This window comes from Pyxicephalus adspersus, chromosome 3 (assembly GCF_032062135.1).
Source record: "Pyxicephalus adspersus chromosome 3, UCB_Pads_2.0, whole genome shotgun sequence".
NCBI lineage: Eukaryota > Metazoa > Chordata > Amphibia > Anura > Pyxicephalidae > Pyxicephalus > Pyxicephalus adspersus.
The window spans coordinates 22,980,455-22,995,408 of NC_092860.1; the positions used below are offsets into that span (position 1 = coordinate 22,980,455).

Sequence of the window (14,954 nt, forward strand, 5' to 3'; positions counted from 1 at the left end):
TAATGGTCAAAGGAAGCAGTGATTTAAATGATTTGATGCTTTAGATCAGAGGTCGGCCAGATACGGCCTAGCCAGTAGTCCGGCCTAATGCCCCCTAGTTTTGTAATGGTCGATCCGGCCTAATCCCGGCTGGCAGGGGTCGGCAACCCTCTTGAGCCTTCTTGTTGTGGCTCCCTTCCCTATTTACCCCAGGCGTTAAAACTTCTGCCAGGGTAAGGGGACACTCCCTCTCTTCTGTATGCATTGCGGAGGAGAGGGATTTCCCTTCAGGGGCGTTCCTGGTGGGGTGGAGCCTTAAGCACAGGACTCGAGAGAGTCTCGCGTTGATAGGAGTCCCGTGTCCCACGTGTTCCCAGGTGCCTACACATGGGACATGGGACTAGATGCAAAAGCAGTAACAGAGGGCCAGGAAAAAAGTAAAGTAAAGTGAAGTAAAGTAAGTTTAATAGTAAGTTTTATCACCTAATGATGCATAATTTATCAGATGATTAATATATGATTAGTAACTAATCATATAATAATTATCTGATAAATTATTATGACTAAACAGTATTTATATAGCACCATCATATTACGCAGTGCTGTACAAAGTCGATGTCATGTCATGTCACTAACTGTCCCTCAAAGGGGCTCACAATCTAATGTCAATACCATAGTTATTTGTCATTAATGTAGTCTAAAGTCAGTTTTTTTGGGGAAGCCAATTAACATTTTCTTTTAAACAAAATAAGTGTTTTATTGTCCTTAAGTATAATACTGCACAAAGCACCTATAAGGCCCATTCCAAGAAAAAAATGCTTTGAACCTGTTCTAATAACAGTTATCTATTAATTTAATTTTTTTTATAGTTATTATTTTTTTTATTTATTTGAACTCCTTATCATTAGAACCTGATACTGTATCTGTCTCCAAGAACATGCAGCATCATGTTTCCCATCGTACTGTATTTTTAAATAAAAAAATCTTTCCTTGGACACCTTGTTCCTCTGGCCTAGTTTGCCTTCTTGACTTCCTGAAAAGGCCTAGTAGTCCAAAAAGTTTGCTGACCCCTTCTTTAGATATATACAGCTAAATGACTGTAAATATAGATTATGCATAACCCATTTAAGTTTTATGGACAATTCCTTACACAGATCTTTACTAAGAGATTATGTAAACTGCCATCTGATTGCTGATCTGTAGAATAAATAACGTTTTCCAGGTTTGTGTTCTGATCCTGTGCCTTTATTAAGTTCTGGATCTCCGACCTAGATTGAGTGTACAGCTCAGGTGTTCTGCACACTTGTGCCACAGTTATTTGCATTCTTGCTTCAGGTTTGTGACTAAAACCAAAAGATCAGTTTTACATCCAAGTAACCAGCATTCTTCAGAATAAGTTCAGAAATGGCAGCTTTCATAATCTTTCAGTATAGGTTCACTCTAAGAAATTAGACAATGATCATTTTATTTACACCACCCAATCACTTCAGAAAACTTGACTAGCACACAGGCAGGATGGTGATTCATACATTTTGGAAAAGCTCCAATCTTCTAACTGGCAAGGACAGGTTTAGGAAAAATAACAAAATTCACCCTTCCTAGCAGTGACCAGTCAGTCTATATTGGATTTTTGTTCGTCTGCTTAGATCTTCTATTCTTCTGTATCCCATAAAAGAATTCTATATAACATTTATTGAAAATTAGACATTTCCGAGGACAAGATTTGTTTCATCCACACAAGTTCAGTTAGTCGTGTTCATATCTGGTATATTTTGAGGAAATCTGAGATGCATGGTCATGATGTAATAGATATGTCCTGTATGATGGCATGCAGATTTTACAAAGGATAGGAAGAAATTACCAACAATAAGTAGCTATTAGTGATTATTGACAGTAATTAATAACAGCAGCAACAAGGATGGGGTCAATCAGGATGGAGAGGGTTACTTACTAATACATCAATAAGTATTCCCAGCTCCCTTCCTAGATCATATCTGTGCATTGTGCTCTAAATTGCACGAACATTGTGGTGCATGGAGTGTACACCGAAATAAAAGCAACATGCAATAAAATACACATTCTATCTGAACTGCAGCAGACCAGGCTATGAGATATAGTGATGCCCTCCCTGTCTGTACATAACACTCAAAAATGATGGCAGGAAACGATCTTTAGTGATTGTTTCCAGCGATAGAAGAAACAAACCACTGTTGTACGTATAGCACTGTTCTATTCTATGGAGAGGGATAGCAATAGTAAACAATAGCAAACTTTTGTTTAGCCATCCACACAGTGAATCTTGAAACATCATTTTGGAACAGCTATACAATGATATATCTCAGGGCCGATATCATACAAGAATCTGACGTGTGTACAGCGCCCGTCGTTCATCATCCGAACGACCATCCTGGCGGATCCACAGACGATGAACGACGAACGATCCTAATGCAAGGAAAGGGGGAGAGCGCACAGCAGGGTGCTCCATAAAACAGAATGGTGCTGTACGTATAGCACTCGTTCATGCATCGTGCAGTCTTTAGTCGTCTTAAAGGATTGTCAAACATATATGTGTGTATGCAGCTTTAGAATTCTCTTAATTGACGGATAAATAATAAATTACTGTAGAATGCTAGTCCTAGAATCGATTTGTGCAAGGTGGGGCAGATACACATTTTACTACAAGGAAATCTCTCTGTTGGAGTCTTTTATTCCTCCAGAAAAGCATGGGTGATCCAATCCCCTTGTGTACACTCAGAACTAAAATAATATTTTTCAAAGGAGTTGGCCCCAAAGTAATTCCTAAAGTTCACTTGACTTCACTTAAAGTTTGTGATGTCTTCTAGTGAAATCACAGACAGACTAAGGCAGAACAGGACTCTTGGTAAACTGGCAGCTTTGGCCCCCTGGTATCCCTGTTGACTGACATAGATACGAATTGCAGCAGGCACATTGGAGCTGACCTATTGGTACCATCTTTACTGGCATAACCCTATCAAACCTCAACTGTCTACAAGTACATGATAGGCACATGCACAACTTTGACCAAATGTGCTATGCTTTGGTTTACTGCAGGAGCCATTACTATAAATAAATATATATATATATATATATATATATATATATTTTTTTTTTTATATATATATATATATATATATATATATATATATATTTCAAATTATCATGGCCTGTTCTTACCATGGCAAGCAAAAAAGACAGACAGCTGACATTTGTTTCTTTATTTGTTTGTGGTAATAAAGGCATTTGATCATCATATGCTCTGTAAGCATTGTGTAGTTGACACAAGCTAATTAATAAAATAAGATATATTCAGTCTTTTGATGTCTATAAACAGGGTCACTTTATGGTTTTTCTTTGTATATTGTACTGATGAACTCTGGACCTCTGCAGATTGCTGGTATTTTTTCATAGCACGATTATTAACCTGCCTAATTTATCATTTTCTCCTGAGTTGGGTCACCTGGTAGATATCTGCTGAATGCAAACACTTTAAAGGGAGATATACAGCAATGGACATTTGGTACAGGGTGCAGGGAATGTACATGTATAGGTGGAATCTTATCATTTCCATTAAAAACATAGTAAACTATATCCCTTAGATGTAAAAATCTAGTTAATGTGCACTTTCATGCAGAAAATTGAATGTGTTTTTACAACTCTTAAAAACAAAAACCTAACAAGCAATTGACCAATAGCCCTTTAATACTGCAGACAAGTAAAAAAAACTTACCTACCAATCTTTGCTTATACAAAACAAAAAGATAGGGTATTCAAGGACAGACAAAGTATCTGAAATCGAATACTGTTCCATTGTGGGTTAGGCAGGGGGTGAGAAAATCAAAGCAATGTTCTAACTTCTGCAGACAACACAGATTGTATTTCCACCAGATTTTATATCTGCTATTTCCTAAGGACAGCTATGTCAGCTATTTACTTTTGAAATGGAAACACCTGCAAAACTCTGAAAAGCTTAAACCCCATACCTGAACTGTTTGACCTGCCAAAAACCCTGAAAATTTGTGTGAATCCAAGTATAGACAAACACCAAAACTAAGGTATAACAGTTAGGATCCAGGGGTACTTACTAGGTATACATTGAATGTAAAAAAGTTATTGTTCTGCACATCAAAACAAAAACCTGGTCTGGGACCTTCCAATCAAGTGAACTTTTAACTTAAAGGTTAAAATTATATACACATGTGAAATTGCGCAGACAGCCTATTCATTCCATACAATAGGGAGCATTAGCGGGAGGATGGGCGGAAGGCATCCCTCAGCATCCTCCTCCATAGGAAACAGGAGCATGACCAGTGAGTAAAACTGAGGGACAACTGTACAGAAACTAGTCTTTCACCTGAGATGGTTACAAACATTTGTCACTGGTAATAAAAATCAATAGAAATAAAAAGAGTGCTGTTTGTCTTCATTCTAATCTTTTGTAGCCCTCAAGGAGCATTTAAAATTTGTTTTTAAAAAAAATGTTTTTATTTTTACTTGTATCTATTTTACTTTGTATCTTCTAAGAAGATACAATTTTTATACATATTCAGTTAGTTTCTGACTCTTTATAGACCATACCTTACCAAATATACTTCCGTCCCTAAGAAAATGGGTATTTTGACCCTTGAGGACCGGAGTTGGATCCAGGGGGGACTATGGAAGTGTAAATGATACAATTTGACTCTGGAGTTTAGGGGTATTACCAAGGCTCCAAAACAAATTCCCCCTTTAATGCTTATATGAAAAAGAATAGCTTCAACAGCATGCATTTTATTTTGGAAAAAAATTTTTGGAGAAGAAGAAAAATGAACTTAGGTAATTGTATTCATGATTTGGTGTGATCAGCAAACCTAAGTGTGAATTATATACTTTAAGTGAACCTATAGTACCTGTACCAATTGTCTGCTTATCTGAGACCCAACCACTCTTCACTACATTTTTCTTTCTTGAGAAAGTCAAACTTGCTCAGGGCTATGTATGCTCTCTTCAACCATAATGTGACAGCATTGAACCTTGGCCAATCAAGCACCAATGGTTGTACTGGGAGAGGCTGGGGATAGTTCTGTGTTCTCCCATGTCTAAAAGTGGGATTTTCTTAGCTCTGGGCATTGTATTCAAAGGAATATAATAAATCCTGCATATTATACTGCTATAGGTAGAACCTGTTACTGTGCCTACTCCTAGCAAAATTTGGGGTCACTCTAGGATGTTTATTTTCTGTTCCTCAGGGATCAGTGACACAGTTTATTATCTTTTAAATTTCATAACTTTATTTTCCAAATTATCTATGAATTAGATTAGATATACTATCATGTGATTTTATTAGATTTCTTTCTTTAAATTATTTAACTGGTATAAATTACCTCTGGGGAAATAAACTCATTAAAAATCTGAACCAAAATCAGGAAATATAGCTTTCTTTTAAAGCATTTCTTTTGACAATGTGTTATTCAACTGTTGCAGCCAATAAGCCAATGGGCTAGCAACTGGGAAATATCATATTGATATAAGGAATCTGACACACATAGCAATTTTGTTAATTTTTCTAAAGCTTGCTCTTAATTCTTGGTAACATTAAAGAGGGGGGCATTTAAAAAGTCAAGGGTGGACATAGAGAGCACCACTGAGTCTGATAATTCATGTTTACTGCCATAACAATAGTTGGATTAAAGTTTATCATATATTCTATCAACTTTTTAGACTTACCTTTGCAGATCCACAGTAGTGTTTTCTTTTTAAGTGGTTCCATAGATTAATTCCAAATTGTTTTCTTTGTAGGTGGGGAAATGCTCGCCCCTCACATTCTAGGGGCTTTGCTGCTGCTTCTGAGTATATCTTTCGCCAACTGCAAAGGTAAGTGATTAGCCCATATATAAAACTAATCTCCAAACGTAACACATGGTTGAAATACATGTATGGGAACTGTTTTACCTACAGTGATTTGTAATTCTCTTAGGCCAGTCTTATGATCCAGGCAGACTGCCATCAGTCAGATCTTCCTGGATATTACACTGCAATTGAGGAACGCAGCTCTATCAAGGACCTGCTCAGTCCTGTTTTTGATAAAAAGGCAATCAGCACACAAATGACAATGTCATTGCCAGTCAGACTTACAGCAGAATGTAAAATGCTCAGAGTTTTGCTCATCTTAGACAAATGTAGGTGCCTTTGATTTGTTCACAAATTAATCTTTAAATGGGTTTGTCTGTTTTAACATCTGCCTATATTTTAGCTTTAGTGCCTGTGTTGACTTTATTGGGCTTTTTTTTTTTTTTGTTTACATTAGTTTAAATCGGAACATTATCATTCCAATGCTTTGGACATGCAGTTTACTAACTTCTTACTGGTATTTAAAATGAACCTTGTAGTAAAATGCAAGGTATGCATGACATAATATGGGGGCATTCTTTACTGTAAAAATGCGCAGTATACTGTGCTGTCTTTGGCACATACTTTCCCATGTGTAGCCACCCTGCAGCGATGACAGTTTCAGAATCTGTCATCTCTGAATCCTTTGAAAGCACCACCTTCGCCACCTGCTCCTCAGTGGGCTTCCTTGAAGATGGAAATACTCTTCAGCCATTAGATGGCCATTGATAATGTAGCTCCTGTGCTTGTGCTGGAACTACATTTTCTCCTGCAGCTGGCTCCAGGTGGAAGCTACCGTGTTTCCCCGATGATAAGGCAGGGCCATCAAATAAGACAGCCCCCCCTTTTTAGGGAAAAATGAAAAATAAAATGGCACATGAACAATAACTGTGTACTGTAGTCTTCCTCATGGGTAAATAAGGCATCCCCCTGAAAATAAGCCCTAGAGCATATTTTGGCCTTCCAAAAAAAATAAGACAGTGTCTTATCATCGGGGAAACAGGGTAGGGGAAAAGTAAGTATATTTAATATTTTTCCCCTAGAGATATTTACACACTGCTAAAAATGGTAGGGGGCGGGCGCTAATATATTAATCAGACCTTGGATTTTTACAGCAAAGTCTAGGTTAACCTCCTTAGAAGTTGCATCAACCTACATTAGATGTATTTGCTTTCTCAATAATGGGCCTGATTTATTAAAACTCCCCAAGGCTGGAGAGGATACACTTTATTCAGTAAAGCTGGGTGGTCCAGCAAACCTAGAATGGATTTCTAAAAAGTAATTTGCTATTTGTTAGCAGAAAATAAAATAAAAAGTTTCAGTTATAAATTGCAGACATCTAGAAGTTCATGCATATACGGTATCTGCAACTTCCTCCAAAACTTTGCTTTAATAATATTAGCGCTCAATGCAACCTCAAGGCCATCACATGTCCCTACCAGATCAGTACTGCGAAGGACTGCCTCACTAGACAACAGGAATGTGCAGAAAGCAGGAAAGTGCGAGCAAACTGTTACTGTGAAGCTCGGCCACCCCTTACTTGCTTTTGCACATTCTTGTCACAATAGTGTTGCCATCCATTCCGGGGAAAATATACTGCCCAATATGGTCTTTTTCCTATAAAAAACATTGGCCTCAAGGCCATTTTTACCAGCTAGGCTGTTAAAATACAGAGTGGTAACCCCTATGTCACAATCAGCAGCTTACATATGGCCTCACACATGCAACATGAATGGCAAGGGAAGTAGGTATAAGGCAGAAAAATTATTCACCTAATGTGTATGTATAGATGAAATGTTTTTGGATCGGTTAGTTTAGAACCCCACACAGTTTTTTTTTCTGTCCGTTTCAATGTTAGGGTATTTTTGCTTTAGTTCCTGTCCCAAAAATCCCCAAAAAACAACAGGAAGTAAAAGAGGACCTCTAGGGGAGGGGAATTCCACTCTTCACAACTGTCACAAAACAGTAAATATGACCAGTGAAAGAGTTCCCTTAACCTCTTGTTCTAGTGTTTTTCTAAAATCAGATTTCCTGTAGCTTTCTGGTCACCAGGACAAATAGCATGGCTAAATCTACAAAGCAGTGTAAAGAATGCAATACAAATTTGGCTAAGGTTCCAATCCTTCCCTTCTCTATGCAAAACTAAAAAATAAAGTTTGCATGTAAATGTATTAAAAAAATAGAAGAAAAGGAGCTCCAGTTTTATTGAATCTACTATAGAATATTCAGTAGTAAAAAAGAAGTATGGTGAGCAAAATTCTAAACACATAAAACCACAAATGGACTTTTTTGTGCACAATTATACAATTATTGACAAATGAGAAAACTAAATGCATTTTAAAAAGTACTGCAAATTTCCTATTGTAAGCAGTGTTTCGGGTCTTTTTATAAAGTAGTGAATCTGACATTTACTGAAACATTCTTTTGTGGAGAATCCTTCAGACCCATGTGTTTTATTGGCAGTGATTGATTCTCCACTAGGGAATGTTCGAGCGAATGTCAGATTCACTGCTTTATAAATAGACTCCCTGGTGTCTCTGTACACACATCAACACTGTTCTTGAATTCTCTGTTCTTGGCATCATTTATGCCACTCAGGATTGATGTTTGTGTGATGAACTTCACACAAACTCTAGAACTATAACTCAGGAATGCTCTCACCTCACCTACAGAATTTACAGAAGTAATGGTGTTGCTGTATTATATTATACATATTGTGTAGTCGTGATTTGCAAAAAATATATATGGGATATATTAAACAGTGAATAGTTAGTACTTCAAGGTAATGGGCATGTTTAAGCTTATGAGTGACTTTGAATTGGGCCTAACGCTATGCACACATGATTGATTTCTGTCATTGGAAAAGATCTTTTGTTATCGTTTTTAATGACAGGAAAATGAATGAGCACTGTGGATACACCTCTGTTTAGGTCTGTAAAAAGGGATGCGGGGGGGGAACGAGGAAGGGGCACCTCCTCCATAGCAAAAACAGTGTTTGTCCATGCTCAGTCATTCATTGATCCGCCAGGACTGATCAACATCAGAGACATCTGTACACATGCTAGATTTCACAAATGAACATGATCCTTTCGGGTGAAAATATAGTGTGTTTACAGCTGTCACCAATGTCATTCACTGATCTATTCTGGTCGATGTAAACGTAGCCTAGCTGTACATCATCTAGCATAAGCCTAAAACTTGTGTGGCATTCCTAGTATACATTGTACACAGTATACATTGTTTTTTACCAAAACTGGCAAAAGAAAGGGCAATTGGTGAATCAGTAACTGGCCCATTACTAACTATAAGTTAAGGTGGGGGGATCACCAATCTGGTGTGATCCTAGGACTACTATAGCACAAATTGCTGAAACATCTAATGCTGGCAATGAGAGAAAGGTTTCAGAACACACAGGACATTGCAGCTTGCTGCATATCAGTCCATGCAAAAGTGTCTTCAGTTGGCACAAAATCATCCAAACTGGACCACTGAGCAATAAAAACCGATGGTCTGGTTTGACTTGAAATCAGGACATTGCATGCAGAACCATTACCAAGGTCAATGGCTTTTGCTCTGGAGGTGTTATCATTAATCTAGCATATATGAAAGTGAATAATCAGCAGCCTTTATTGTTTACATTTTTGTATTAGGGTTGCCAGGGCAACTATTTATGGCCAGACACCATTATGACTCACTGCATTTCTGCACATGTAAGGGAAGCACATTGAATGGGTTTGATAAACCGACCTTTGATATAATGAGATAAAAACTAGGCTTTCATTGAATTCCTTTGTTTCTTGTAGCCATACAAATGTAGAAATGTCATAATTGTAGTAAATGGCAAAGAAGGACACCATATTCACAAACTAGTAAAATTATTGGTTCTAGAAGTGCATATGAGATTAGTACGTCTGACAAACATGTTTTATATCTGTAATTTATTATGTATTAATATATGTACATATTTTATGTAATATGTACTTATAAGTTGTTACTTATAAATAAAGTTTTTTGACAAAGATGTAGGCCTAGAAACACATTGAACTGTGTATATGCATGCTCTGGTGATCCACATGTGGAATTTGTGAAAAATTAAGGTCAGCTTGTAGAAATGCCTGGCTGTTCACCAGTAAAGGAAAGCAGACACCCTGCTTCATGGGTACCAGATCTAATGCTCCCTCATTCTTTCCAAAACATAAAAAAATCTTATAACCAGAAGTGGATCTGACAAGTTTATCTCTTTATAAAACCATTTATTTGAAAAATTTAAAAATAATGATTTCCTAACGGAGAAGGCAGAGGGGGGCAGTTTGGGGGTTGAAGTTACTACTTTGCTTAAAGTATTTGCTTGGTGCTTGAGCCACTGAGCTTTGTATATAACAAACCTCCCTCACAAAAACAGCTCAGGTTAGTCTGGTAAACGTGGAAAAAATGTCATATCTATAAAATATCTATATGGAAAACTTTTTATCACCACTTTTTAGAAAAAAGTTATAGGACTTTTAAGGTACTCTTTATAATATTCATTAGCCATCATTCCTAATAATAAAACCATAATTTATTTAAACATTTAAAATACATGAAACATGCAATACATTGTGAAAAACATAGTAGGATGAATACATAAAAAAACATATTCACCTAGTATCTCAATTTCATTTCTTTTGTTCCAATTTCGTTTCAACATGTTTCGCTGGTTTTGCTTCTTTAAGAAAAATTTGAAACATCAAAAAGTATTGTCACATGTCCTCCAAATAAAAACCCATCAAGACTATCAGTCCATATAAAATTGTATGCATGGGTTTTGTAGAGCATGTCACAAAGTATTGAATTCCACAGAAGTACTGCATATATTATCCTCCCTGGAGGTATTCCCGAGTGTGGCTTGGGATTCATTTGCAGTACCAAAAGCGGAAACCTTGGGCCAAACTCGGGGAGGAATTGTAAAGGGCTTACCTGGTCCTCACGAGCCCGCAGCATCCTCCAGCGATGGCCACCTGGCATCTCCGTCCCCTGGCCTTGTGTCCCTGGCATGATCAATGGGACACGTGAGCGTGTGGCGGTGGTGCACTGAGAGGCAGGACCTGGCGAGAAATTTAAAATAATAATGTACCACTTTGACAATTAAAAATACTGCCAGGGAGGTTAAGGAAAAGCTCATGTGTTCCTTCATAGTTTTTTGTTTTCTATGGTCTCTCTCCTAATCTTCATCTTTTCATATAATGAAAATCAATCCTCTTTCATATTGTCTCTGCTCCCTGTATGCACCTACTTTAAATCCAATGTCATTTTAATGAATGTATCTTTATAATTACAGTAAACCAATGTGTGGCTTCCAGAGCAAAGACCTGTACAGAATGTATCCGTGTGGATAAGGACTGTTCCTATTGTATAGATGAAGTAAGGCATATTTACCATTCCCAATGTTTTATTTTCAAAAGAGTTGATAGTTCTGTGTATATAATGTCTAGTGTAGGGTGAAGGTTAAAGAATTTCTAAACCATTTCACTGTATGTATAGAGGCAGCCATGGTTTTTATCCATACTGGACTGTGTACATCTGCCATTTTATCTCCATTACATAAAGGATGATGAGATTGGAAGTTTATTATTAAATTATACAGGCGGATGGATTATGGGCATATTTCACCCTTGTGTCTTGCAATAACTCATGATAAAACATTTTAAATGGCACCCAAAAACAACTTCACAGCCTACCACGAAGAAGGTGCCTTTCAATATACAATGCACATCTGTTCATAATTCTGGACTGCATTTATAGAAATAATACAGGTCTGTCCAAACCTGCATTGTAGTACATTGATCAGTCTAACAGACCCTGAAAACAAATTATCATAATTATTATTATTATAATTAATAAACAGGATTTATATAGCGCCAACATATTACACAGCGCTGTACAATTAGTCCTGGAACTTACTTTTTTACATCAAAGGCAAGGCTGAGGAGTGAAGAGTGGTTTTTCTTTTATTACAAAGTTGATCTAAGTATATGAGGATATCTTGCCAAGATTGAATATAGTGATAACATTCCCTGCACGGATAAATCACAGGTTCAATTGAAGGTTCTAGTCATAAATATAAATGATAAAAATAAAAATACTTTTATAGAGTGTGAAGAAAATATGTTCCTTGCTTTCAATGGCACATTTTTTCAAAAAATACAATGATTTAGTAAAAATCCTGGTACAGAAAAGCTTTAAGTGCTACAAATTATTACTCTGTGATATAGCATTTATTTAAAGTATTGAGATATGTACAAATATGGGATAATTGTGGCCAGAGAAAAACAATCGTGATTGTCTAAGGCAAGAATCTAGAGCAGCCATTCTCAACCAGGAATCTTTGGCCCCTAGGGTTCCTCCTGATGTTTGCAGGTGTTCCTTGAGCCGCGGATGAATTACCTCCTATGTGATATTTGCCTATGTCCAGGGTCAATGCCACTTGACAAAGCCAAACATACACATATTATACACCAATTATTATACACCAATTATACACCAATTACTACACCAATTATAATTTTAGCTGTCTGTAAGGGTGGCATTCTGATCATTATTATAAGTGGGAGCATTCAACGCACTGATCACAAACGTAAGGAGCATTCTTCTTACCGATCCCTAATGAACTGATTTACAGTACAGCACAGAGTGTACAGCAGCCCCCCAATGTCGTTTAGCAATCCACAGCAATGAATCACTAAATGACCGACTGGGGACAAACACTGTCTTTTTCTGTTGAGGAAGGATGCAGTGAACTTACCTCCCAGTCAACTTACCTCTTTCTTACCTAATAGATAAATAGATGAATGTGCATAGCTTTAATCTAAGCCAAGGTGATACATTATAGGTGTACATAGTCATCCAGAAAATAATCTCCCTGACAAAGTTTTATTGCCATTCCAATCAAACATTTTCATTACATCCTCTATGGTGATTCCACATCTATATAATATGCTTTAAAAACAGAACAGGGAGAGTTAACTGCAGCAAATGAGCTGATCCAGAATCTCATCGTTATTGTTCATAAAGGACATCTCTTTGTGCAGCTATACAGAATGCTGTTTTGTAACTAAACATTTTACATTTTACAGAGATGAGTACCGTGGGAGAACAGTATTATGCTCTGTGACATAAATGTCAAAGCTCCAAAATGTTCTATGCAAATGTACCCATTTTTTGGATTAGAAATCAGAATTTATAGCTTTTCAGACTTCATTAATAAAATTCTGGTAAGGGATTGATTATCAGAAATTCTTACTCATAATTCTTCATTCTCATAGAAATTCAGTCAAGTTCGTTGTGACCTGAGGAGTAATCTTATCCAATATGGATGCAGCGCAGCGGGAATCGTTTATATGGAGAGTGAAGTCCGGACTCTTCAGGTAAGATTAAGCTTCAAGCAAATCCCAATGTCTCTTTGTTAGACCTGCTGGGAAACTCTTTTTGAATCATTGGCTACCTTTCATTTATTGGTTTTGGTTAAACTGGCCTGGAGCAAGAATATATAGGAACAGTGTTCAATCCAGAAACTCTTTTAGGCCGGGGGGGAAGAAATTGTAGGTGGGTGGCAGCCCCTGTGTTGTGATACAACTCTTCAGTAACCACTCAAAAACAGCAGGGTGGTTACAAAAATGTTCCCGGGTGGTGCACCCAAATTAAAAGAGTCTGGGAAGAACGCTGGGGAGAAATTTAGATTTTACATTGCTGCATGCTTCAGGTCTGTGTCTGAAAAACATTGAATCGATATTTTACAAAGCATATACCATTTTTACAAGAAGGACAACAATGGCAGATACATTTCTGTTCTATATCTGAACATTAAACCAAATAATACCTGGTAATATTGTCACGGTGGTTCTTGTGCAGGAACTATTGGGTGCTTTGTTCCTGTCTTTGGTCAATTCCCCTCCTTTCTTGCAACTCTGTTACATGCCAACAAACCTATCATTTACTACCACCTATTGTGGATGATAAGTCAGCCAGCAGTGGAGCATGTGCATATAGACAGGAAGTGGCTGCAGAGAGGCTCCAGGATATCAGATGCACTGAGAAGAAAAATATGAAATATGAAAAAAATGAAAAAGTGAAAACGTGGCATCTTGTTTTCATAAAGCATACTGTTTATATAAGGTTCACAATGACTTGTCTAAAACAGCCTCCAACTTCAGCATTTTACCATGTTGGCAGATAAACATTTTTACAGAAGGGCAAGATCTGCAGAATCAGCATTTAGTGATGACTATGCTCATGCTCATTTTTTAAAATTTTTAAATAGCTCAACACCAAAAAGAAGTTTTACTTGAGGAAACATGTATGTTGAACCATATGGGCACAATATATTTTCATTACAACTGTAGTCAAAAACTTTTTGAACAAAGTCTAAAGAGCAGATATAAATTTTTGTTAGGATTTTTTTGTGCTTTAATCTCTGTTATCCAGATATGAAATTAGGAGAAATTTCTTTAGTGGCGACAAACATTACAACAAAACACTTTATTTCGTAAAACATAGGTTTATTATAACTGTCCTTGTCTTTCTGTGTCAGTGACATCTGCTCCCCATACTTCTTGTCCTGCTTTTACAGGAACAAAAAATATGAAGTGAAGTTTCCTCGTAGTGACAGGAGTATTTATCCTTCCCAAATTCATAGAAAGCTGTTTTGGATGGAGAGTTAAAACAGACATTAAATTAATGTACATTCAACATGCCTTGTCCCTAAGAATCAATTTCATAGGCTAAATCTATTTGGATAATTGGTCCAGTTTATACTTTAAATTCATAATTTACATGGTTTTACCTACTTTTTAAAGTAATGTCTGTTTTGTCTACAGAAAGAAGAAATTAATACAAAATTAAGTAGAACTCAAGTCTATCCTCAACGAATGTCCATGCGAATGCGTGCTGGAGAGGAACAGAGCTTTGAATACCGTGTCTTTGAACCTCTGGATACACCTGTGGATCTTTATATCTTGATGGACTTCTCCTACTCAATGTCTGATGACTTGGAAAATCTCAAAAAAATGGGAGATAGTTTGGGTGAGGATAATTAAATTACCTCCCACAGAATA

The 14,954-nt window shown here is 36.9% G+C and overlaps 1 protein-coding gene across 3 annotated transcripts in view; it reads left to right on the top strand.

Annotated features, from left to right (window-relative positions):
* ITGB4 (integrin subunit beta 4) overlaps positions 1 to 14,954 on the top strand; it is a 53,907-nt gene that overhangs the window by 5,268 nt on the left and 33,685 nt on the right. For all 3 annotated transcript variants that reach the window (XM_072403894.1, XM_072403896.1, XM_072403895.1), the window contains 4 exons: positions 5,776 to 5,850; positions 11,183 to 11,265; positions 13,167 to 13,268; positions 14,718 to 14,922. In XM_072403894.1, coding sequence (XP_072259995.1) covers positions 5,784 to 5,850; positions 11,183 to 11,265; positions 13,167 to 13,268; positions 14,718 to 14,922 — 457 coding nt within the window. In that variant the 5' untranslated portion in view covers positions 5,776 to 5,783. The remainder of the gene's footprint in view (positions 1 to 5,775; positions 5,851 to 11,182; positions 11,266 to 13,166; positions 13,269 to 14,717; positions 14,923 to 14,954) is intronic.